This window comes from Neovison vison, chromosome 10 (genome assembly GCF_020171115.1).
Source record: "Neovison vison isolate M4711 chromosome 10, ASM_NN_V1, whole genome shotgun sequence".
Taxonomy (NCBI): Eukaryota; Metazoa; Chordata; class Mammalia; order Carnivora; family Mustelidae; genus Neogale; species Neogale vison.
In genome coordinates, this window is record NC_058100.1 from 32942423 (window position 1) to 32965637 (window position 23215).

The 23215-nt window shown below is 43.6% G+C and overlaps 1 protein-coding gene across 2 annotated transcripts; it reads right to left on the reverse strand.

Annotated features, from left to right (window-relative positions):
- Positions 1-324: 324 nt before the first annotated feature.
- On the reverse strand, positions 325-20754 carry SELL (selectin L). Of its 2 annotated transcripts, none has more exons than XM_044266273.1 (8): positions 20559-20754; positions 19445-19526; positions 16941-17327; positions 15910-16017; positions 12242-12427; positions 9118-9243; positions 5148-5166; positions 325-700 (listed from the first exon to the last, which is right to left on the reverse strand). In XM_044266273.1, exons 1-8 carry the CDS (start codon positions 20559-20561, stop codon positions 682-684), a joined length of 930 nt encoding a protein of 309 aa, XP_044122208.1. In that variant the 5' UTR covers positions 20562-20754; the 3' UTR covers positions 325-681. The 2 variants fall into 2 exon arrangements, with proteins under 2 accessions (XP_044122208.1, XP_044122207.1); XM_044266272.1 differs by having other exon boundaries at positions 9118-9246.
- Positions 20755-23215: the final 2461 nt, after the last annotated feature.

The window sequence follows — 23215 nt, forward strand, 5'->3', positions numbered from 1 at the left end:
TATCTCACTCTTCTCTCTTTTGATTTGGTCCTCATGAGATGCTCCATGCGGAAGCCAGCCAGCTGGGAACAAGAGACGGAATGGGGGGCAGAAGGTGGGGGGTGTGGAGGCAGTTAAATAGGATGACCTTCATTTCCAGAAGGTGAGGCTACGATACAAGCAGGACGTTCTCTGTTTGGAGCTGAACCCCATTACCCTGTTGGAGTTGGAAAGCAAGAACAACAGCACTTTTATGAACTTATGTCTAAGAATGCACCCCTAGAGGCACTGGAGGGCGAGGGTGATAAAACTTGCAAGTAATCAGAGGCAGTAGGAACACATGGGTCAGGTTTCCACTGTATTTAAGGTCAGCAGGTACAGCGTGGAATTAGAACTGGAAATGGAGTCAGGACAGAGAGCAAAACCGGACATCTTTACATTCCATAGCAATCCTCTCCCCCATGGTCCATGAAAAAGAGAATAAAACACTGAGCTATATAACGCACAGCCAGAGCCGGGGCTGCAGGGTGGGTGAGGGGCACAGTGGGAGCAGAAAGAGCTTGCCAGTCTCGCCGAAATCTTTCCAGATGCCGCGAAACAGACGCACTTGATCTTCCACACCACGCGATACGTTCTGGGGACGGATCCGAAGGGTCCAGTAACACCTGAGCAGCCAAAGAATTTTCTTCCACGAAGGGTGCTTTAATACGGATCATTGACACTGAAAGAAAAACAGGGGAACAGAAATTAAAATAAGGAGCTTAAAAACTGCAAAACTGAACGGTGGTCAAAGGTCAGAAGAGGAGTGAAGGAAATGCATTTCAGGCAGGTTTGGACAAGACATTCACTAAAGCAAAGGAATGAGAAGCAAACCGTAGAGCAACGCTTCTCACACTTGCGGGCGCTTCCACCCAGAGGCGGCGTGAAAATGCAGACTGATTAGGTAGGTCCGGGTGGGGCCCGAGATGCTGCCGTTCTCACAGTGCCCTGGTGATGTCCACGCTGCTGGTCCATGCACCACACCTGAAGGCGTTTCTGGGGCACAGCCTTTGTTTTCAGATCGGATGAGTATGAGGGGCATTTTAGATAGATTCTGAGCAGCGGGCAGTCAAGGAAAAGCGGTAGAAGATGACAATGCTCAAATAAAAAGGGAAATTAGAGAAAAATCAAAACTCACGCAAGGTACGGTGGTGATTCTAAATGCCTGATTCTGGTGGGCCATGAGTTAAGGAAATGGAGACGAATCTAGTTTCATGAAATAAACGACACCTTTTTGTGTGTGTGACACCGTTGTCTCCTTCTTGCAGGGGAGGGGGAAGGGGTGGAGGAGGAAAAACCAAATAGAGCGGGTCTTATTAGCACCTTTCCAAGGGAGAACTGGATTTTGAGACTCTGCTCTCATGATGACCTTCCAGGGCAGACCACGGTTCAGCAGCTGCAAACGCGCTTGCCGACACAGAGATAAAAATGTTTCTGAAAACAAAATTCACATATGCCCTCCACTGAGGTTGGCATCGTATCTCCCTGTGTGTCTTGGGTGTAGCTTTTACCCTGGCAGAATTTAGACACTGGAAACCAAATGAGGTGGTAAACAGAACCAATTTGCAGAACAGTAAAAATAACCCGGCAAGAACTGAAACCACAGGTGCCCTAGGAGTCGGTCATTCACCGGTGAAGAGCTTTGAAGAAGAAGTACCCAGGGCTGTGTGGGTTGGCACCAGAGCTCTAGAAACAACGCTCCAGTGTTTAGTGTGATGGTTCTCATTTTATGTTTGGCTTGTTTTAGAAAGACGTTCTGCTTCTTCCGTCCCACCTGTCCTCGGTGCCATCACAAATGGTTTCAGGGAGAAACATCATCACATTGCTGGGGGAGGAGGGTGTCTGGGACTCAGGATTCTTATCAGTGAGTCCAGAGTTCAAGAAGCATAAGGATGAAGAGTGTGACCTTTGGATCCAGGTGGGTACAAATCTCAGCTTTGTCATTCATTCACGACCTCAGACTAGACATTTTGTTTCTCTTTGCCTCTGTTCCTTTACCCGAAAAATGAGAGTATTAATAGTACTTCTCCCCACCCAGACTTGTAGGCAACATGGAAGGATTTCAGACACCTACAACACCCAGAGCAGTGTGCAGTGTGGAATTGATGCTTCATAAAGGTTTACAATAATCTTAACCATGTCACTAGCTCAGGGCCAATGGGAACGTGACTTAACTAGCTCAGTTATAAAGAGAGTTGGATCATAATGTCCATCAAGATCACTTTAATACCTAAAATTTTATAATTCTATGAATTGAAGTCACCTTGGTCAATAAATGAGAGTTGTCTCAAGGCACCTGGGCAAATAATGCTCCTTGGCTAGATCCTCCTAGAACATCTGGCAATGCATTCAGGACCTACCTTGATGGGGCCAACTTTCCTTTCCAGCTTCTATTCACAGCTCCTCTGCACCCTGAACTGCCCCCTGAACACCCTGTGCCAGCCCCATGCCTTAGCATGTTTAAATCATTTCCCTGTAGTCCTTCTGCCCTGCTTCTCACCATTCACCTAAATGCCATCCATTCTTCAAAGCCAACCCAGGGTCCACCTTCTTGGTAAGATTTTCTGTATTGAAAAAGTCCTTTAACACAGAGTTCATTGTCCATCACCATCCTCTGCCTTATATTTTTCTGAAAATAATTTTTTATTTATTTTTGTCTTCACTACTCAACTAGATAAAAATCTCCTTGAGGTCAGGGCCAAGGACTTAGTCCTGCTGGTGTCTCAGTCAAGCTTAGCATTGTTCCAACACAAAAGTACGCCATAAACAGCTATTGACTGATTCATTGTCAGGATCAGTGAGCCATTACACTTTGTACGGCAGTTAGCTGAGTGTGGTAATTAACTTAATGCTAATACTCTTCCTGCCAGCCTCTCTTCCTGTCCCCCAAAATCTTCTAAAAAGTTGAACTGGTCTGCTTCCATCTAGTGACAATTAAAAAACAGGTGGTTCCTGTGATGAGAAAACAGCTCTGGGTGGATTGTGCCAGGAAAGACTTTCACTCAATGGGTGTGAGCATGAAAGAAATCTCTACATCTTGTGGATTTCCTGCCCACAGAGATAGGCAGCCCAGCCCAGAGAAGGGCCTAGTTCCCCATTTACAGCACTGAACAGAAGATAGGACAATAAAATAAACTAGAACGTAAGCACCTCCACTAACCCGATGTCCCTATCCAGTCCTCCACTTCCTGTCTCATCTAGCCAAGCTTTTAGAAAGACATGGCCTACTGCTCTGTCTCCACTTCCTCACCCCCACTGAACCCTCCAGCCTGGCTCTCAGACTTCGGTCACGACCTCAAACACAGAACAGTCTCTGCACTGATACCCTTGTTACATCCAGTGGGAACTCACTGGTTCTCCCAGCAGCCCTGGAAACCATTTCTACTTCCTTCTTTCCTTGGCATTCATGACCCAGACTCTCCTCATCTTCCTTCTGCCTCTCCGGCAACTTCTCCCCATGCCCTTTCCTTCATCAATCCTTTCAATACACATGTCCCCCGGGTTCCCGCCCCCTCTCCCCCAACCTCTTCTGTTCTCCCACTCCACGTGCTACCCAGATGACTGGACCTGCTCCCAAAAAAGCAGTTAACCTCCTGGAATGTGAAAACCCCCAAATCCACTCTCCTGCCCCAAGGTGGCCGCTGTGCAACAAACTGAACCAATGAACTGTGGGTGAGCCCCAGATGCCGAAAGCTCAACCCAGACAGAACCGAACCTGTGCCCTTCACCTCCACCTTCACTTCTCATTCTTCTGTGTCCCCTTCTCAGCAAATAGGATAGAACAGACAGTAACCACCCACCGTTCCTGACCAAATCCGTGATGACCTCTTTGATTCTTGTCTCTCTCACTTTGCCAATTAATTACCACATTCACTTGATTTTACCTCTTACCTCAGAACTCAAACTCACTGTTCTTTCTCTAGATGGGAACCATCAGCTTTAACCAAATAACTTCAAGTGCCTCCAGAACTGCTCTTTGCCTCCGGGCTCACCCAGCTCCCCTATTTGCAGAATGATCCTTGTAAGGTGAAAATTTCAGCACGGCATTCACCTGCTTTACCCCCAAAGACCTCCTTAATAGGGCTTATAAGTTATGATCTGGCTTATGTTGCCTTATATCTCCCCCATTTCTCATTTTTTAGTATTTTATTTAAATTCAATTTAGGGGCGCCTGGGTGGCTCAGTGGGTTAAAGCCTCTGTCTTCGGCTCAGGTCATGATCCCAGAGTCCTAGGATCGAGCCCCACATGGGGCTCTCTGCTCAGTGGGGAGCCTGCTTCTCCCTCTCTCTCTGCCTGCCTCTCTGCCTACTGTGATCTCTGTCTGTCAAATAAATTTAAAAAAAATTTTTTAATTCAATTTAGTTGACATATAGAGTAGAATTTAGTGATGCATCAGTTGCCTACAACATCCCGTGCTCATTATATCACATGTGCTTCCTTAATGCCTGTCACCCAGTTACCCCATCTCCTCCCACCCCTGTCCCCTCCAGCAGCCCTCAGTTTGTTCCCTGTAGTTAAGAGTCTGAGGGCCAAGACCAGGCTAAAAGAAACTGCCTCACTGGGGAAGCCACAGGCAGAATTCATGTTCCCCACCTCTTCCACGTTTCTGAAGGTCAACGCTTATCAGAGAAGTAGTCATTTACTTTCCTGTACCAGGCGCGGAGGCCTGGGGTCCAGAATTATACCTTCTTAGGGCCTAGGATTTATTGGTTTCTCAATAAATGCTTGATGAATGTTTCACAAACACTGTATTTGGTATTGCCATTATATTTTTCTAGGACAAGAAGAGACACATCATCGTGCTTCCAATCCTTACAGAAAATGCAGGGATTATCAGAAAGAGCTCCCTTCATGTAGCTGTCCTTTCTTAACAGGGCATCATTTGTTCATTCATTCATTCATTCATTCTAATCCCTTGACCCTAAAGCAAAACCACTCACACACATAGAAGCCAGAAGCACAGTTTTTAAAAGAGGCTAGTAGATTATCACTTTATACGGAAACCGCATTTGAGTGAGACCTCAGGTAGCTACCAAGGAGTTGACATGTCTGACTGTAACAGGAAGTATCTCAAGGAAGGTGGAGAAAAGATCAACAGATGTAGAAACTTCTCGCTGATGAAACTTACCTTTCCCTGGACTCTTTACCTAAAAATAGAAGAAACAGAAAAATGGCATCAGCGAGAGCAGATAGTTCCTTTTTTTTTTAAAGTAAGAACAAGCCAGAGTCCCATTCCCAAAATTGGCTTTTGGGGTGTATTGCATATTTGTTGGTGAACCCCATCTGTGTGTAAGGAGATTTGAGATGCCGGCTCTGCGTGCTAATTCAAACAGTGGTGTGTACTCGTGCTCGACAGACACATTGACACAGATGCTTCTGCATTCCCTCTCCTCCTCTCTGCTGGTCGTAAAGACAGAAGTCTCGTTCCATCTGCCTGCCGGACGGGCAGACCCGCCCCACCCAGGCACATGCTTAGCCCCTCCCGCCTGCCATCTCAGCCCACCTTCAGATTCCCCCCTGAGAGACTTGGGGGCTGGAAGTATGTGTCATTACATCTCACACCACCTCGTCTGGGAGAATCCACAAAGAAATTTCACTTGGGTCCCAGTGGTAGGAATTACTCACTCATCTGAGTAACTGATGTGTTTTTAACCTTACAAACACAGGGACATCATGACCAGTTACGCTCCGTTCTCTGATTGGCTGCCGGGAACCAGACCCTGAGCTAAGACCCTTTCCTAGCAAATGTACAGGATTTCATGACCTACCTTCTTGTGTCCCAACTCCACCTCTTGCTCCAACTTCTTTTTATGCCCTAAATTTTAGCCTTCCTTTTCTTACCTATTTTTAAACTGATTTTTAACTTACTATGTGGAATGCATTTCATAAACCATCTTACATTGTTTCCGAAGACAAAAGGGTGTAACTAAGTAGATTAATGAACAAACTGCAGAGTTAGACTCCAGAGGAAATAAAAGCAAAAAAAGAAAAAAAATATCTTTTTGAGAAACAAATCACTGGGAAGCACTGTGCTTCTGTGGTGATTACGTGAAGCTCTAGAATCATCCAGTCTGGATGCGAACCCGCTTTATCAGCTGTGCTGTGTCCGGATAGCGGCTTAGTCTCTCCGGCCACAGTTCCTCCATCTGGGGAAGGAGCGTGATAACCACATCTTCCACACCGAGTCGGTAAAATAAAATGTATTCCAAGTATTTGGGCCAGGGCCTACCACACACACAGTGCTCAGATGTTGTTTTAAGCATTTAAAATGTTAGGCTTTACTCTTTTACACATTTCCTCCAAAATTCAGCCTTCTGATAACATGGGCTGAATACATTTGACCAAGGAGAATGAAATCTGAGCTAACTTCAGGCTCTGTTTGTTTATCTTCATATAAATACATTTTCCTTTTAGGACCAACGACACACATAACAATACGCGGGCAAGAATCTGTTACTACTGAGAGAGGTCTGCTTGAAGAAAAAGGAACTAAGGGGCACGTGTTCAGTTTCGTGTCCTATTCTAACCCTGTGGGTTGGTTTGGGTGGGGAATTCTTCCAACTAAGAGAAAACATAGAGCCTCATTAATCTGAAGACTGCCAGTGTTGAGGTCCTGTGAGGGTTGGGATCTGATCTCTGATTCTGGCCCCTGCCAACATGGGATGTGAGACATCTGACCTTAAAACCCCTGCCTCAGTTTCCTTATTTACCAAAGGGGGCAATGATAATGACTCGTGAGAGAATGATTATCTAGGGGACAAACGTGTTTCTAGGCAAGCCCATTCAGAGGGACATGCATTTCTGGAGCCTGGATTTATTTCTCTTCCAGAACAATGGAGCAAAACCTGGATATCAAGACAATTAGGGCAGGTGCCAAACTGTAGTTTTAGTAGATTTCTCCGAGGACAGGACATGAGTCAAGAATACAGTCGCTTCACTGGGTAACTAGGTCTTAAATATTCTTCTTTTTCCAGCTTGCTGAACCCCAAACACCTGTGACATCCTTGGAGTGATAACTATTATACACATGAGATTTACTGCATTTAACTTTTTTTCTTGTAAATGTGTCAGCTACACTGTCAGAAAAGCTCGGGGGGGGGGTGGTTAGCCTGGGAACCTAACCATCACCCTAACACCGTTTTCTATAGTAAAAACATTCTTCTTGTTGCAAAGAACTAAGTGACAATTGCAATCTTTGGAAGATGAAGTCACTTGAAAATTGGAGCTAGCAGAAGACGTTCCTCAGATGAAGTCTTTTAAAATGCTACATTAAAGGCACCCGACTCCCCTACAGAGTGAGTGATTTTTGGGGCTTCTGTTCTCTTTGCTGGCATACGTGTATCTAGCCTCACTGCCCGTTATCTGTTTCCTGTTTGCCCCACACTTAATCCCACAGCAGGGGCATGTAGTTTTCACGTTATCAGTTTGAGATCTTGTACAGAAATGACACCAACGTAAAAAAGTGTAAAAACAACCCCCTGCTGTTCTCACCCCTGCTGAGAGAACCACCTTTGCCAGCCAACCCCCGCCCTGCACCCCACACCCTGCTACTGAATGCAAGTGACTTCACTCTGGTCTTTTGATTCTACTAACAGTTATTAAAAGACTTTGGAATTTGGGACTATGCTCCTTAATAAGGTGACTCACAGCCCCCAAATCCTTAAAGGTTGTTTAGAGAACAGCCCCCGTCTCCCAGAGGGCTGTGTGTAGTGGGCCACTGTATTCTCTACCCTTCAAGAGGACTACTGGGGTCAGGCTTTGGAGTCTCAGTGGAAAAGATCATCAGTGGTGGGAGAAAAAAAACCCTCTTTCTTCCCATGCCTTAGAGTAGTACTTGAGTGCGTCATATTGTACTGTACGATGATGGGATCCAGTCTTAGCAGAATTCCCAAGAGCAGGAGCAGAGACATTTGAACTGCTTGGTGCCCTCCCTTGGCCCTAAGGAAGTGCTTGCATGTCAACAGTGTCCACTTCCATCATCTTTCTGGGTCGGTTATAAAACTAATCTAGTGTCATTCTTAAATTGGGGACGAAAGATCAGATCACAGGAGAAGACCATTAGGGTTGGGTAGTAAATATTCTTGCCACTGGCGGTGAGGATGGGTGAGGGGCAGCGCTTATAGACCGCACTCACCGAGCAGAATACAGAGTAAAGAATCGATGGAAGGAAAATTAAAATGGCGATGAACTGACTCCATAGAAAGGCAACACCAAACAGCTGGTTAGCAGTTATTTCGAGGTCACCGGTGGCCTCTAAACTTAAAGCAGCGAGAGCTCAAAAGCTGGTCTTGTCCCTGAACTTCCTAGTCTTAAAGGTTTCTGCCGGGTAAGTTTGGCCTGCCGTGGCGGTGCACACTCTGGGCCTGCCGCAGACTGTGGGCCTGTGACCAGCAAGTGGGTCCCGGTTTGGGGTTTGGGCACACTTGCGGGGAGGTGAGGGGAGCGGGGCTGTTGTTTTTCCCCAGGCCTGTGCCATGTATTGTTCCAAGCTGCAGCTTCTCAAACAGCCCTCCTTATTCCCCAGGCCGGAGTCGGGGTGGGGAGGGGAGAGAATGCTGTGCAGCGGGTTAAAGCTGTATCCTCAGTGAATAGACATTGGGAAGAAAACATAAGGGTTTCTTTCCAGGGACAATGCAATTCCCACACGTCAGAAGCCAGACAGGTATGTGACTCAGGTTTTGGGGAACAGTGCCTTAAAAACCTTATTGGTCATTAGATTCCTTCTCTAGTGGAATTGTAGCACTGAGATCAAAGACATTTAGGGTCTTAGAGGACAGAGATGATGCATCCTTTTTTCAGAATTAAAGAAGAGCAAAGAACCATTAAAATATCTCATTTGTCTGTTATCACCCTGGCACGGTACCTTGAAGACAGTAGCTATTTTTAAAAGGTTTGTCAGAGGATAAGCACAAATCAGCCAACTTGTTTTCATGGAAGTGTGCATGGGCTGTTTCACACACCCCCAGGGATGCTGGCAACAGGACACAGAACTTGGTATCCTACTTCAGCTGAACTGATCATACTTAATTTCCTGTGGGTTTCTGTAATTTTTTCCACTTTGAATTGTATTACTTTCCTGTGAAGGTGAACTCACATACCTTTCTTTAATCTTCTTGCCAGCCAAATGATAAATGCCAGCCCAGCAAAAGCAGTAACCATGACTGCCACTGGAATGAAGATAGGATTATAGTCGCCTTCCTTGATCATTGAGAAGCTTCTGTCCACTTCTGAAAGAGAGATACAGAGCATGAGACCACGGCAGTACTCACTCAGAGCACCTCATGACGTTAGGCTTTGTTCCTCCCCACATCTCCTAGTAAGAGCCCACGTGACGTCATTTGACAGGTGAGGACACTGGCGTGGGAAGGACCAAGACGAGTCTCCAGCAGAGGGAGAGACAAGACAAGCTTTTCTACCCCAATGCCTATAAACTCTTAATCTCCAGATTTGCAGTTCATGGAACTCCCAGAAGAAGTACCTAAAAATCTTGGCAAAAAGTGGTCATCGTTGTATTTATTTCCATGACCTTGTTCAATAGTTGGGACTCAACGATGCTGGGAAGACCTAACCTGTCTAGTGTGACTTCAAGAAACATAAAAGCCAGTGATCTGAAGCAGGTAAACTGTCTGTCAATGGAAAGTATTAATGCTTTGATTTTGAGACAGCTGTGCAAACAAATGTACTTGTTTGCATGGCAAGGACCTACACTAAACTGTCTTTCAAGTGATGTGGACTTACCACGTATTTCTAGTTCCTTTACACATAAGTAGATGGATACACCTCTATCCTCTTGAAAGAGTGAGCTGAGTTTATTTGGGAACTTTTATTGAAAAACTACCCATATGAAAAAACTATGTTCTGTTACCACCGATCAAATAAATGTACTTTTATATATTAGTAGAATGTCTGTGTCCCTTATTCTTCGTGTTACTTTGATGAATCTTTCCAAGGTACATCTACCTTCACACCCAAATGTATAATAGAAAATAGGCTCAAGTTCCCAGATGACCCAAACAGAGGACAACTTTTTAATTCACCTTATTTAGCATGGGCACTGTGTTGAGTGGGGGGGGGCGGTCCATGGAAACGAGGAAGACATGGTCCTTCTCATACACAGATTAGGAAGGCATCAGCTTAGTGATAATGGAGAAATATCTGCTATTTTGGGCATTAGGGGGTCACTGGTGACCTTTGTAGAGACATTTAAATGGACGAATGGAAATGAGATAGTAGTGAAATGGAAGAATGAGTAAGAAATAAGTCAGAGACAGTGCCTAGCTGTTAAGATAGGAACATCTAACACTAAGCATCTAGTGCCTAGCTGTTAAGATAGGAGTTGAAAATCAGCTGAAGAGAGAAAAGGCTGTCATTGAAGGAAGACATAAGAACAGCCCAGGATTTTACAGTAAATTAATGTGTACAAATTTATCTTTAGGCCATACACACTTAACAATGAAATTTAAAGGTTTAATCTCTCTTCCCCACTCTCTTATCATTTAGCAGTTCCATTTTTAAATATTCATTATATCAGGACAAATTTATTCACTTTGACATTTTGGACTAGGGCTTGACCAGATTTCAGATGATCCACAAAGAGCTTTCCTCTCCCCAATTAACTCCGTTCCTTCTGAGCAGTTGAGGGTGCACGCGAAGGTAGAGCTGAAGTTCCCCAAGGGGTGACTACCTTACATGGCCCCCAAATTAGGGGCCCCCAAAGCTCACACTGAATCACTTCGATGAAAAAGGAAAGTATTTCTGAGTATTTCTGAGCAGAGACCCTCCCTTGACCAAAAGTTTTTAACCAAAGTCTCTTGACTCAACTGTGGAACCACCTGGCTGAATCTAGACATTTATTATCTCTAAAAAGTTAGTTCTGATAATGCTGCTCCCAGACTTTATTTTCCTGATGGTGATGGAGAGTGGTGAGTCAGAGGGGAAGCCAGGGGCACTGACAGCCCTTGCTGGGGGGAAGGTGGCAGAGGGTAGAGTTGTTGCTGCCCCAGTCCTGGTAATTCTCCAGCACTGCTGGAAGGGTACCATGCTACATGGCCTTGGACATGACATGGAGATGGACAGTCAGGGAATGTGCTCAGTGAGGGCACAGCATTCCCACCCTGTCACTTGATCTAAAGCAAGCAGTGTTGACAAACACCCCAATTCTCTGAGGCGAGTCACTCAACTTTTATAAAATTCAGCAGGTCGTTCAACTTAGTTCTATGATTTCAATGTGATTTTGATAACTTTTTGAGAATTAAGCCAGTTAAAATTGTGAATCCACTGCATAAATGTAGAAAGTGTAACCAAAACTTCACAAGTTCAGACGCCACCAGTTTTCTCCCATATAGGGATAGTCTTCTTGAAGGTTAAAAAAGAAAAACCCACCATATTTCAAATGAAAAAAAAATAGAGAGAGAGAGAGAGAGAGAGAGAGAGAGAGTGTGTTTTTCACAGCAGCTGTTATTCCCCTGAGAGTTCACAGAGGAGGAAAGGTAAAAATGATTTTAAGAATAAACCAAATAAAACAATCAAAAACCCTACTGAGGCACCTGGGTGGCTTGGGTGGTTAAGTGTCTGACTCTTAGTCTCAGCTCAGGTCTTGGTCTCAGTCAGGGTTGTGAGTTCAAGCCCTATGTTGAGTACACAGGGCGTGGAGCCCACTTTAAAACAAAACAACAGCAAAACCCCCCAAAACCAGAACACCAAAACTGTCAACCCCCTGGGAAGGAATGTGGTTGGTGTTCAATAAGATGACACAAAAAAAGGGTTACTGAGAGGACAGAACAACCAACATTTAACTGAGGTTCAACAAGACTGACAATTTATGCCATGACAATGAGAAAACTAAAATAAAACAGTATAATCACACCACATATTATTATTTTTATTAATTATTTTTATCAACATTTACTGTATTATTTGCCCCAGGGGTACAGGTCAGTGAATCATCAGGCCTACACACTTCACAGCCACACCATGTATTATTGAAAATTGTGTATATACTGTGAGATGGTTTCAGAGGTATTTGGTTGTTTTTTTGTTTGTGGTTTTTCTTTTCAATTTAAGCAACAATAATCCCTTTAAAAAATATCACAGTATGATCTAAGTTAGATTAAACTGTGTTCCAAAGAGGACAGAGACTTCTTAGCAAATCTCTACTGCATTTTCTTAGTCCATAAACCAAAGGAGGCCATGACAAAACCTCTGGTTTGAAGAGTTACTCACCTTCACAGTTTGGTTCTTGAGATGACCAGTTTCCAGAAGGTCCACAAGTGGTTTCCTCAATCCCAATGAGCTCTGTTCCCTCAGAGCAGTTGAAGGTGCACCTGGAGGAATAGCTGAAGTTCCCCAGGGGGTGATGACAGTCTATGGTCCCCAAATCAGGGGCTTCCAAAGGCTCACACTGAATCACTGCAGTAAGAAAAGAAACAGTACTGGCTGGTGTGAAGAGGACTTGATGTCTGGGTTTAACTCCTAGCTCTGCCTTGGCACACGGTGAATTAACCCTTCCAGGTTCGGTCTCTTCATCTGTGAAAGAGGAATCATGGGCTCCTGGGTGGCTCAGTGGGTTAAGCCTCTGCCTTTGGCTCAGGTTGCGACCCCAGGGTCCTGGGATCAAGTCCACATCAGACTCCTTGCTCAGTGGGGAGCCTGCTTCTCCCTCTCCCTCTGCCTCTCCCCCACTCCCTGCTCATGCTCTCTCACTCTCTCAAATAAACAAATAAAATCTTAAAAAAAAAAGAAGGAAGAAAGAGTAATCATAATGACTCTATTAACTTCCTAGAGCTGGGGTGGAAATTAAAAGATCTACTGTAAGTCAAGGCCTTAGAAGAGAACCTGGTTCATAGGAAGTCCTAATTAAACACTAAGCTAACTCTTTTTATTATTGTTGGCATTATCTGAATGTTTAAAACTACATAGGTTTACATGGGAATGATTAGCTAGTTTGGAAATAGCTGTCACATCAGAGTTCCTAGGTATATTAGAATGCTCGGAGCAGGAGATGTGGAAAAGAGTGGGGAGGCTTTAGGAAGCATCAGCCTTGAGTCTGTCTTCACCCTTTCTAGGTCCTACCTTCAGCCCCTTCAGAGACTATGTCCCTGACTTGTGGTTCACAGTAGACCAAACTGAGCCTTAGAAATAGTGATTTCACATTTGTAGGGCCTGCCGTGCCATTTGAGGAAGTACTTCAAGTCTTGTGTCCTATTGATGATCACATTTGAGCCATCATTGTGACCTTAGTTTTGAGATTTCAATGAAGAATGGACTAGAAGCATGAGAAAATTTTTATATTTTCCATATACAGTACAAGTCCAAATTAACTTACTTTCTCCAATTTAACTCAGACCTGTAAGCACATGCCTAATATACTCCAGGCCTAGTCTCAATCTGCCATAGGAAGCAGTAAATAGTACTTACTGATCTCAAGCGTCAGTCTCCCAGGGACTACAGACAAGCGCATGGATGACTCCAACGAATGTGGGGCAAACAAGAAAGAAACATGTGCAGCAATTGAAACAGGGAATAGGGAGACTTAGTTTGCCTTAGGGTCCAAAGAAAGCGTTCTGGGGAAAAAAATGGTTCCTGAACTATGTCTTAAAGATGAACAGGTGTGATAGCCATGTCAAAATGAGAGAGAAAACCATGAGCAAGTCAGTGGGATACGAAGCACACATGAAAAGTGTGGAGAACAAGCTTTGTGATGTTACTAGAAGGAAAGAGGATGCAGGGGATGATGTCAATGAGATTAGAAAGAAAGGTGGAAGGGGCGCCTGGGTGGGTCAGTGAGGTAAAGCCTCTGCCTTCAGCTCAGGTCATGGTCCCAGGGTCCTGGGATCGAGCCCCGCATCGGGCTCTCTGCTCAGCGAGGAGCCTGCTTCCCCTCCTCCCTCTCTGCCTGCCTCTCTGCCTACTTGTGATCTCTGTCTGTCAAATAAAGAAAGAAAGAAAGAAAGAAAGAAAGAAAGAAAGAAAGGTAGGAGCTAAGGCAAAATGCTGTTATCTTTTTTCAGGCATTAAATGAGTACCTATTATGTATTAAGCATTTCTCTAAGTTTGAGAAGTTCAGGTTTCATCCTGTAGGACAAACAATAGTTAGAAATTAAAAGGTGGATATATGTGTGATGTTCATTTGATTGTTTTTGATTAATCAGCCTACCTATAGTATGAACAGTATTTTTAAGTGGAGCTAATTTAACCTGGTAAAACTCAACTAAGAAATTAAAGCAATCATCTAGGAGGAATGGGGGCACTAGTAGCAGCATTGATACATAGGAGGAAATTAGAGAAACAGTAAGTTATAAAAATGAGCATTGTGTTACTCTGCATAAATGTAAAGGGAGGTGAATGAGTTTCATACCAGAGTACTCATGTAAATGGTGGTGCCCCATAATGAGATAGAAACACAAAAAGGAAAGCTGGCTGGGACAACTGATTTTATAATCTTTGGGGCATCGCAAAAGATATGCTTAGCATATTTGGAATTTAGGGCTGGACAAAGATTTGTCAGTCCAAAGCTCACATGAATTTGTGAGTCCACAGAAGATGGTAAGTTTAACCAAAGTGGGGTCATGTAGAATCCCTGGACGAAAGACAGAATGACATAAAATGAGAAATAATGGTAGCATAAGGGCTTGGGCAAGTAAGTGCCCATGAAGAAACACAAGGAGAAATGATTAGAGGTAGAAAGAAGGCCAGAAAAGAATGATAAAATGAAAGCTGAGACCAAAAAAAAAAAAAAAGTAAAACGTTTGAAAGAGAGTGAAATGGACATGCCAATGATGTAAGAATTTAAAAAATAAAATATAAAAATATTAAGGATAAATAAATAAATAAATAAATAATAAAAATAAACTTCAGCAGTAGAGTGAAAGTATTGGGTAAGAATTGAGTGAAATGAGTAAGACCTATTCCGGTTGGTTAACATTGAAATTTATTTTGGCTTTAATTCTTTACCCTTTACAGACATTGCTTTTCTCTTCTTATAATTTTCTATACTGTGCACCAGATGCTTCAATCATAGTTTTGAAACTCAATCAATATCAATCAAAGGATTTGATATTTCTTTCAGTAGTGAGTTGACTGGGTCAAAGACTCCTTGACTTTGAGTCTATGTACTCCTTGCTTTCTGTTTCTATCACCATGACTGTGAATGATTTCAGTAGACTCCTACTGATTCTGTCCATCTTCTCTTTCTGTTCTCCAGTCCATCTTACACATTGCTTCTAGGAATAGTGCCCAAATGCAGGTGTTAAGATACTAAGTGGCCTCCTGCTGTCAAATAAAGGCCAGATTCTTTCATTAGGTACTTAATTCCAACTTACCTTGCTTTCCATCAAATGAAATTATGAGCATATATAACTTCCACTAGCTAATTGCAAATCCTTTATGGGCAGAATCTATAATAGATTTGCTTTTCTATCCCCCAAAATCATAGCCCAAATAAATGTGTTGGATTTATTACCATATTTCTCTCACCTATATTTTGTATCATTATGTGAACTTTTCTTTTCAGCCTCGCCCTGTCATAATTTTGAGGACTACACAGAAATTAAGATTACCTAATAGGTAATTTACCCTCCTAACTATAAATGGCAATGTTTCTTTCAAGGTTTCGACTTCTAATGAAACCGACAAGTTGGCAGGATTGAGTCCCCTAAGAACAGGAATTGACCAACTGCCTTCTTTGGGCGGTTTGTTAGAAGCGGACTGAAGTTTCATGCTGACTTATGAAACCATTCAGGAAACATAACCACATTGTGCAAGCATATTCTTCTGATCGAAAGTTCTCATTTCTCGGAATGGCTAGTATCATTTTGTCCCAGTCAACCTCCACAAGCTACAGGGACCCCTGGGACTAGACACAGCAAGAATCAAGTCAGGAAGGGGCTTACCAAATTGACACTGAGACCCGTAGAAGCCCACATCACAGCTGCAGGTGGAATTATTGATGGTTTCCACGCACTCTCCATGGTTGCTGCATGACCAGGGCTGACAAGAAGCTTTAAGGGGGGGGGGCGGGGGCCAGAAATAAATTATTTTAACATGATTACTTCTTAGTCCTCATAGTCATTTCTTCAGGTATAGGTAAGTTTTTGGCTGCAACTATTTGAATGAACAGAAAAGGTTTATTTGCACATTTGTAGCTGTTTTGCAATAAAACCATATGCTAGAATCTTTTAATTTATGGGATATGCCGGCCGTATAGCCACAGACATAGGCATAGAATGAATTTGCCAACGCCAATACTCTATAGCATTTTGGGGAAACTTAGTGTTGTACTCTGAAACCCTTGGAATCGCTTTGTTTTAAATGTTTTAAGTCGGTTAGTGATGACCTAGCCTCAACCATTTCTGCAGTATGCCTGGCAATCCCTTCCTTTATAGAAAGTACTAGAGAAAGAAAGAAGTCTGCACTTGCTAAATCAGTAGAGAGCCCAATATGCAAGAGAGCAAATGAACTGTGTTTTCACTGTTGACATATGACTTGGGAAAACACTGGCTGTTTTGGAGCTGAAAACAGAAATTTCCATCCTCCACAAATAATGAAACACAGCAGTATTTCGTGCTATGGAAGGATATAACATTAAGTCAAGAAGGAGGCATGAGCATAAAGCCCCGACCTTACAGCGAGGAAACAGGTCACGTGAGCCGGAACTCCCGGCCAGATCCATCTCTGCTTCCACTTCCCTGCCTTACTTCTTACACACACTTACATACTGACAGAAGTGGATTTCGAGGTGTTATTTCTGGGTGTTAGGAGCAGCCTCACACACCAAAAATGCACAGAGAGGACCTGATTTTTATTTTATTATTCTTTTTTTAGAGGACTGGACTTATTTTTAGAATGTGCTGGAAGCTGCTTCCCTCCCTACCATCCCTCTGGGATGAGTCCCATCGTTCTCCCCACTTTGGCCCCTCCTTACCTGTGTAACAGAGGGCTCTCTTTTGTTTGTAGCAGGAGTCATCATTCCACTTTCCTGCATCTTTGACCCTCTTGATGTAGATCTCCACACAGTCCTCTTTGGACTTCCTGTTGTTGGGCTCTCCATTTCCCCAGTTCTCTGCTTCTTTGGTAAGAGACTTGTTGGTTCCCACCCAAGTCCATATACCTTCTACCTTCCGGATTCCTATCCAGTAGTAAGTGTTGATGAAGGGAAGTGTCCTCTCCAGGTACTCAATTTCCCCCTTGTTTTGTATGGCAACTAAATCTGTGTAATTTTCTTGGCAGTACCTTCTAGCCTTTGCCCAGTTCATGGGTTTTTCAGAATAGTGGTAAGTCCAGCCATTGGTTCCATCACGTGCAAGGAAATCTGCAAGACATGAGTGTGAATTATACAGGCTCACAGTTACAGCTGAAAAGAAGCGAGAAGTAATCCAGACTGAGCTTGCCACTTAAAGATGACAACACGAAGACCACAGAATCAGTCATTTGCAGATTTGAGGTAGAACCTAGACCTTTGGCTCCTAGTCACTTTTCACAGTAATATGTAATACTTTCTGCTCACTTCTCTATTTTAGACAAATTTGGTAGCTTCTAAGATTTTGTTTCGTAACCTCATTTTTCCCCAAAATTCTTCCACGTGAAATTTAATCACCATATTTTAGAAATCCATATTTCTTTTTCTATTTCTGTATAATTATATATCCTTAAAATGTATTGCCCACTCCTTTTTATCGTGGGATAATTTCCTAAAAGCTAACATTTATGTTTCTATGGGAGAAGTAATATGAGGACAGGAATAACAACATACTTTAAGTATTCTCTTTCATAACAAAAAGGTAATCTTTTACCACAGGAAGAGCAACTTTTGGGAAATCCTCCATACATAGCTTAAGCTATTAAAAAAAAACTATTTTTTAAAAAAAGAGTAATTTACAAAACTAAATGCTGCAGGATTATGAAATTTATTTAGATCGTGTTCTGTACACAAGGATACTCAGCTGATGGTGTTTAATAATCATAGGGTGCTTCAAATATAAGGGCTTTGACAAGACTGAAACAAACACATAATTACGCAATGACCCCATGGTATTATATGCCATTCAAAGCATGGTATGATCTATGTGAAACACTGTGTTACCGTTAAGGTAAATGTTTTTGTGGCCATCAATATCTATTGAGTTTTCATTGTGTAGGGCAAAAGCCATGGAGAAATACCAAAGAAAACATAGATCCAATCTTCACAGTCTCCTAAAGATTCTGGACAAGGAATAACAGACGTAAAGAAAACATAATTAATCTTGATCCAATTAAACATACCAGAATTGAACAGAGAACTGAGAAACAGATATGATTAATGAGTGAAGAATGTAACAAAATACACATTTGGAACAAAGTTTTGAAGGAACATTCTATCAGGATATAAGTTCTAAGAGGGAAGAAACTGTTTGGTTCGGTGCTGTATCCCCAGGGCCTAGAACAGTGTCTGACACATCAGAGGGACTTGTAAAAACATTTGTTGAATGAAAAGAGCACTAGCTTTGCAGGTGACATGAGGTACACATGGAGTAAGGAATGTGTCAGGGGCAGAGAAAAGCACATTTGCTTGGCCAGAGCTCAAAATCTAAGCTGGGGGTAAGAAGCACTAGCTTACTTAGGAAGGGGAAAGAAGGTTCAAAACAAGTGCTGGAGAATCTTCAAGAATCAGACATAAAAACTCACCACACCAATGGGAGAAGAAATATATATATGCATATATATATTTAAAATAAATATACATATTTAAAATTACATTTATATATAAATTTAATATATGTTAATATATTGTATAATATAATAAATATATTCTATATTATCACTAAATTAATATATTATTAATATATAATAAATACATTATACATTAATATGTACAAATTGATAAATATATTCAAAATTAAATTTAAAGGTTAATTTAAGTGATATATATTCTGACCTTCAGGAGCTCACACTTTCATTGTAGAAATGATGCTGATGTGCACTAAACTACTGAAGGAAAACAAGAGCACCGAGCACCCAGCTGGCTGAGTTGGAAGTCATGTGATACTCTCGACCTTGGGCTTTGAGTTCAAACCCCATGTTGGGTGTAGAGATTACTTGGAAATTAAAATCTTAAAAAAAAAGAAAAAAGAAAGAAAGTTCCCTGCTAAATATTTGGTATGGACTGTAAATGTCCCATCAGATATTTCTTAATTGACTTTATTTCTTCGTAATTAAGACTTTTGTGGAATTATCAAGATCTAGACCATCCAACAAAGGTGTGTCAGGGTTAGGAGGTTTCTGGGGGAGGTACTAAAAGTAACAGGAAGAAAAACATGTTCATAAAAAGGATAGAACTAACAACTATCTACCTCATAATCTTCCCTACAATTGCATGCACTCAGGGGATATTTAAGGAGACTAAGCACAAGTTAAAGAAGGGCTTAGCAATAAACAAATACCGTCACATACCGCAGCAGAGCACGGCCCAGACCCACACCTTGACGGAAGGCCGCGAACCCCTCTGAAAGCCGTGACATCTCCATGGAAATATCTGCAAAGAAAATACAGAATTATAGTTAGATTTATATTCTTAAATTGCAAGTTTACAGCACCTTAAGAAGGGGGTTGCAACCTTCTTAGAATTCAAAATAAAATACCTCTACTCACGAACCCTGTCTGAAGTGAGAGGTTTCTTAGATGTGCATGAAAAAAGTAGCATTAAATTTGCTTCAAAACCGTTACAGAGTTGTAGCTTTTCTTTTGTTGCTTTTTTTCCACCTTTACCTTTTAGCCTCAGGTTGCTGATTATTACTACCCTGATTCTTTTCTACGTTTCAATAATTTTTGTACTTTCCGCTGAGTTGTTAGATGAAACTATTTTATTTTTTTAAGGTTTTATTTATTTATTTATCTGACAGACAGAGATCACAAGTAGGCAGAGAAGCAGGCAGAGAGAGAGGGGGAAGCAGGCTTGCTGCCAAGCAGAGAGCCTGATGCGGGGCTCCATCCCAGGACCCTGAGATTATGCTGCTAGCTGAAGGCAGAGGCTTTAACCCACTGAGCAACCCAGGTGCCCCTTAAAGTGTTCTTTGTTGTTTAATGAATTATTGATGTCTGAGATTAAAATGCTAAAATCTTAAACTAGATTACAATGGTTCAATGCTTCGAATACTTAAAAAGTATTAGCTAGCTGGGCACCAGTAAAGAAAAGCAGTTCATTTCTTTTTCAATTTAAAAAGAAATACATTTTGCAGAATCCAGACCACAAGTTCTCTACCCACCTTAAAACCATATCTTCTGAATTTATTGCCTCTCAGGTAGCCCCAGTGTTTAGCTGCAAAACTGCCTATTTCAACAAGATAGAATTTCCTCAAGGATCTCACCAGAAACAAGTCAATGAGGAGAAATCAGCACATCTGAGATGAAAGATTCTAGAAGCACCCTTTAGACTCAGCATTTTTAATTCTTGGCTTTGTTAAAACAAAAATGAAGTGTCTCGTTTCTTGTCCTTTGCCATCTGTCTTTGCAATCCCAAGGGGATTCTATCTGAGCACCTGGAAATCTTTGAGGCTGAGAAGCTCACCATGGCTTTATTTGTCCTTCTTTAGTTCTTCTGGAACGCAGCCTCTCCACTCAGCACCAGGGTGTCTGGGTCCTCGCCCACAGCTGGGTGTGCTGCGTTTGGGGAGGCTGCGTGGAGGCCACCAGAAAGGGTTGCTTTTTTTTTTTCATTTCTCAGACTGAGTCTCACATCCTCCTTCCCTCCCCCCACCTCCCCCCTCTTCTTGCTCCCCTTTCTCCACCCCTTTCCTAACCTGGCTTCTGTCATCACCCTGAGAGAGAAGGAGCTGCTGACCAGCGCATGTTGTTAGATTCTCACCTCCTTCCCTCCTTCCCTCCTTCCTTCCTTGTTTCCATCCTTCCTGCCTTCCTGCTTTCCTTCCCTCCTGCCTTTCTTCCTTTCTGTCTCCTCCTCCTCCTTCTCCCTCTCTCTTCCTCCCTTCCTCCACTCCACTCCGTTCTCTCTCTCTCTCTTTCCCTCCTTTCTTCTTGGATAAACCCTGCACTACCTCTTGGCTATCCATGGTAACGGGTCCCAGATAACTGCAAAAAACACACGATCAAAACAGCATTTGGCACCAATTCCCAATGCCCGCCCAGCTTCAGTAGAGGATTCCTGCGCCCTCTTTCCTTGCGTGCCCCCTCCTGGAGGTCCCTGGCAATGGCACCTCCTAGAGTTCGGCCCTAAAGAAGGCAAAGCCCTGGGGAGGTGTTTGCCCTGGGAAGTTTGGGGCCCTAGAGCATTTTTTATTTCTGGAGTGTAAAATGTGAAGGAAATAGACTGCATATGAAATTAGGACCTATATGATGGAAAGGAAGAGCGATGACAAAATTAGATTTTTTATATATATATTTAACATATAATGTACTATTGGTTTCAGGGGTACAGGTCTGTGATTCATCAGTGTTACACAATTCACGGCACTCACCATAGCACATCCCCTCCCCAATGTCCACGCAGCCACCCCACCCCTCCCACCCTCCTCCGCTCCAGCAACCCTCTGTTTGTTTCCTGAGATTAAGTCTCTTATGGTCTGTCTCCCTCCCTGGTTTCATCTTGTTTCATTTTTCACTCCCTGCCCCTATGATCCTCTGTCTTGTTTGTCAAATTCCTCAAATCAGTGAGATCATATTATAATTTTACCTCTCTGACTTATTTCGCTTATCTTAATAACCTCTACTTCCATTCATGTCTTTGCAAATGGCAAGATTTTGTTTTTCAGATGGCTGCAGAGTATTCCATTGTATATATATACCACGTCTTCTTTTTCTATTCATCTGTGGATGAACATTTAGTTCTTTCCATAGTTTGGCTATTGTGGACATTGCTGCTATAAACATTGGGGTGCACGTGTCCCTTTGGATCACTACGTTTGTATCTTTAGGGTAAATACCCAGTAGTGTGATTGCTGGGTCATTGGGTAGCTCTATTTTCAACTTTTTTTTTAGGAACCTCCATACTGTTTTCCAGAGTGGCTGCACCAGCTTGCATTCCGACCAACAGTGTAGGAGGGTTCCCCTTTCTTCGCATCCTCGCCAGCATCTGTCATTTCCTGACTGGTTAATTTTAGCCATTCTGACTGGTGTGAGGTGGTATCTCATTGTGGTTTTGATTTGTATTTCCCTGATGCCGAGTTATGTGGAGCACTTTTTCACGTTTCTGTTGGCCGTCTGGACGTCTTCTTTGCAGAAATGTCTGTTCATGTCTGCCCACTGGTCTTGGCTGGACGTTCTTGTTGATCTTCTGCAGGAAGGGCCTGTTGTGATTCTCTAATGTCTTTGCCGGAGGCAGAACCGCACCGCCCTTACCAGGGCCAGAGCTAAGCGATCTGCTCGGGTTCGCACTCGGAGCTTTTGTTCCCTGAGCGCTCTCCGTACCGCTTTGGACGACGGGAATGAAGATGGCGGCCGCCCGGTCTCCGCCAGAGGAGCCCAGAGCTCGGCAGCTCCTTAGCACAACTTCGGACAAAGGCTGTCAGTCCCTCCCATCTCCCGGTCTGGTCTGGGCCACGCTCTGAGCTCCCCCAGCCTGTGATCCAGCGTTTCTGTCTCTGGCGCGCGGCCCGTGTGGAGTCTCCAAACGCCGCGGACTCCTGCCGCGCAGCCTCGCTGCTCCTCCTGGAAGAGGACGGAGGGGGTCTCCCCGGACCTGCCCCTTGTGGGGTCCCTGCTGAAGACCAGTGGCCCGACTGTGCCTCAGGCCATGGTTTATGGCAACCCCGAGCTGAGAGCCCCTCCTCGGCCTGTCTCCGCCCCCGCTGCCCCGCTCCGGCACCCGGGAGCTCTGGCGCTCTCGGACACCCCCGGTCCTCCCGTGACCCTGAAGGACCCGAGACCACACGCTCCCCGCGAGGACCCTGCCCCCGCGTGGCCTCTGGAGCTACGGCCCCCGGCGCCGACTTCTAGCCGCTGGGATTTCAGCCCCGCTGCTCTCCCTGCAGGTAAGTGGCTGACGGCGGCCCCTCCCCCCGCGGCCTATCTGCCCAAATATCACCTCAGGGTCACTTCTCCGCACATCCGACCTTCCAGGAAGTGTCGCTTTTCTGTTCCTGGAGTCGCTGCTGTTCTTCTCGTCATCTCCCGTTGGGTCTGTAGGTGTCCTGGATGGTTCGGTAACTGTCTAGCGGAACTCCTGGAGCCAGAGGAAATTTAAGTCTCCCACTCCTCCGCCGTCTTGCC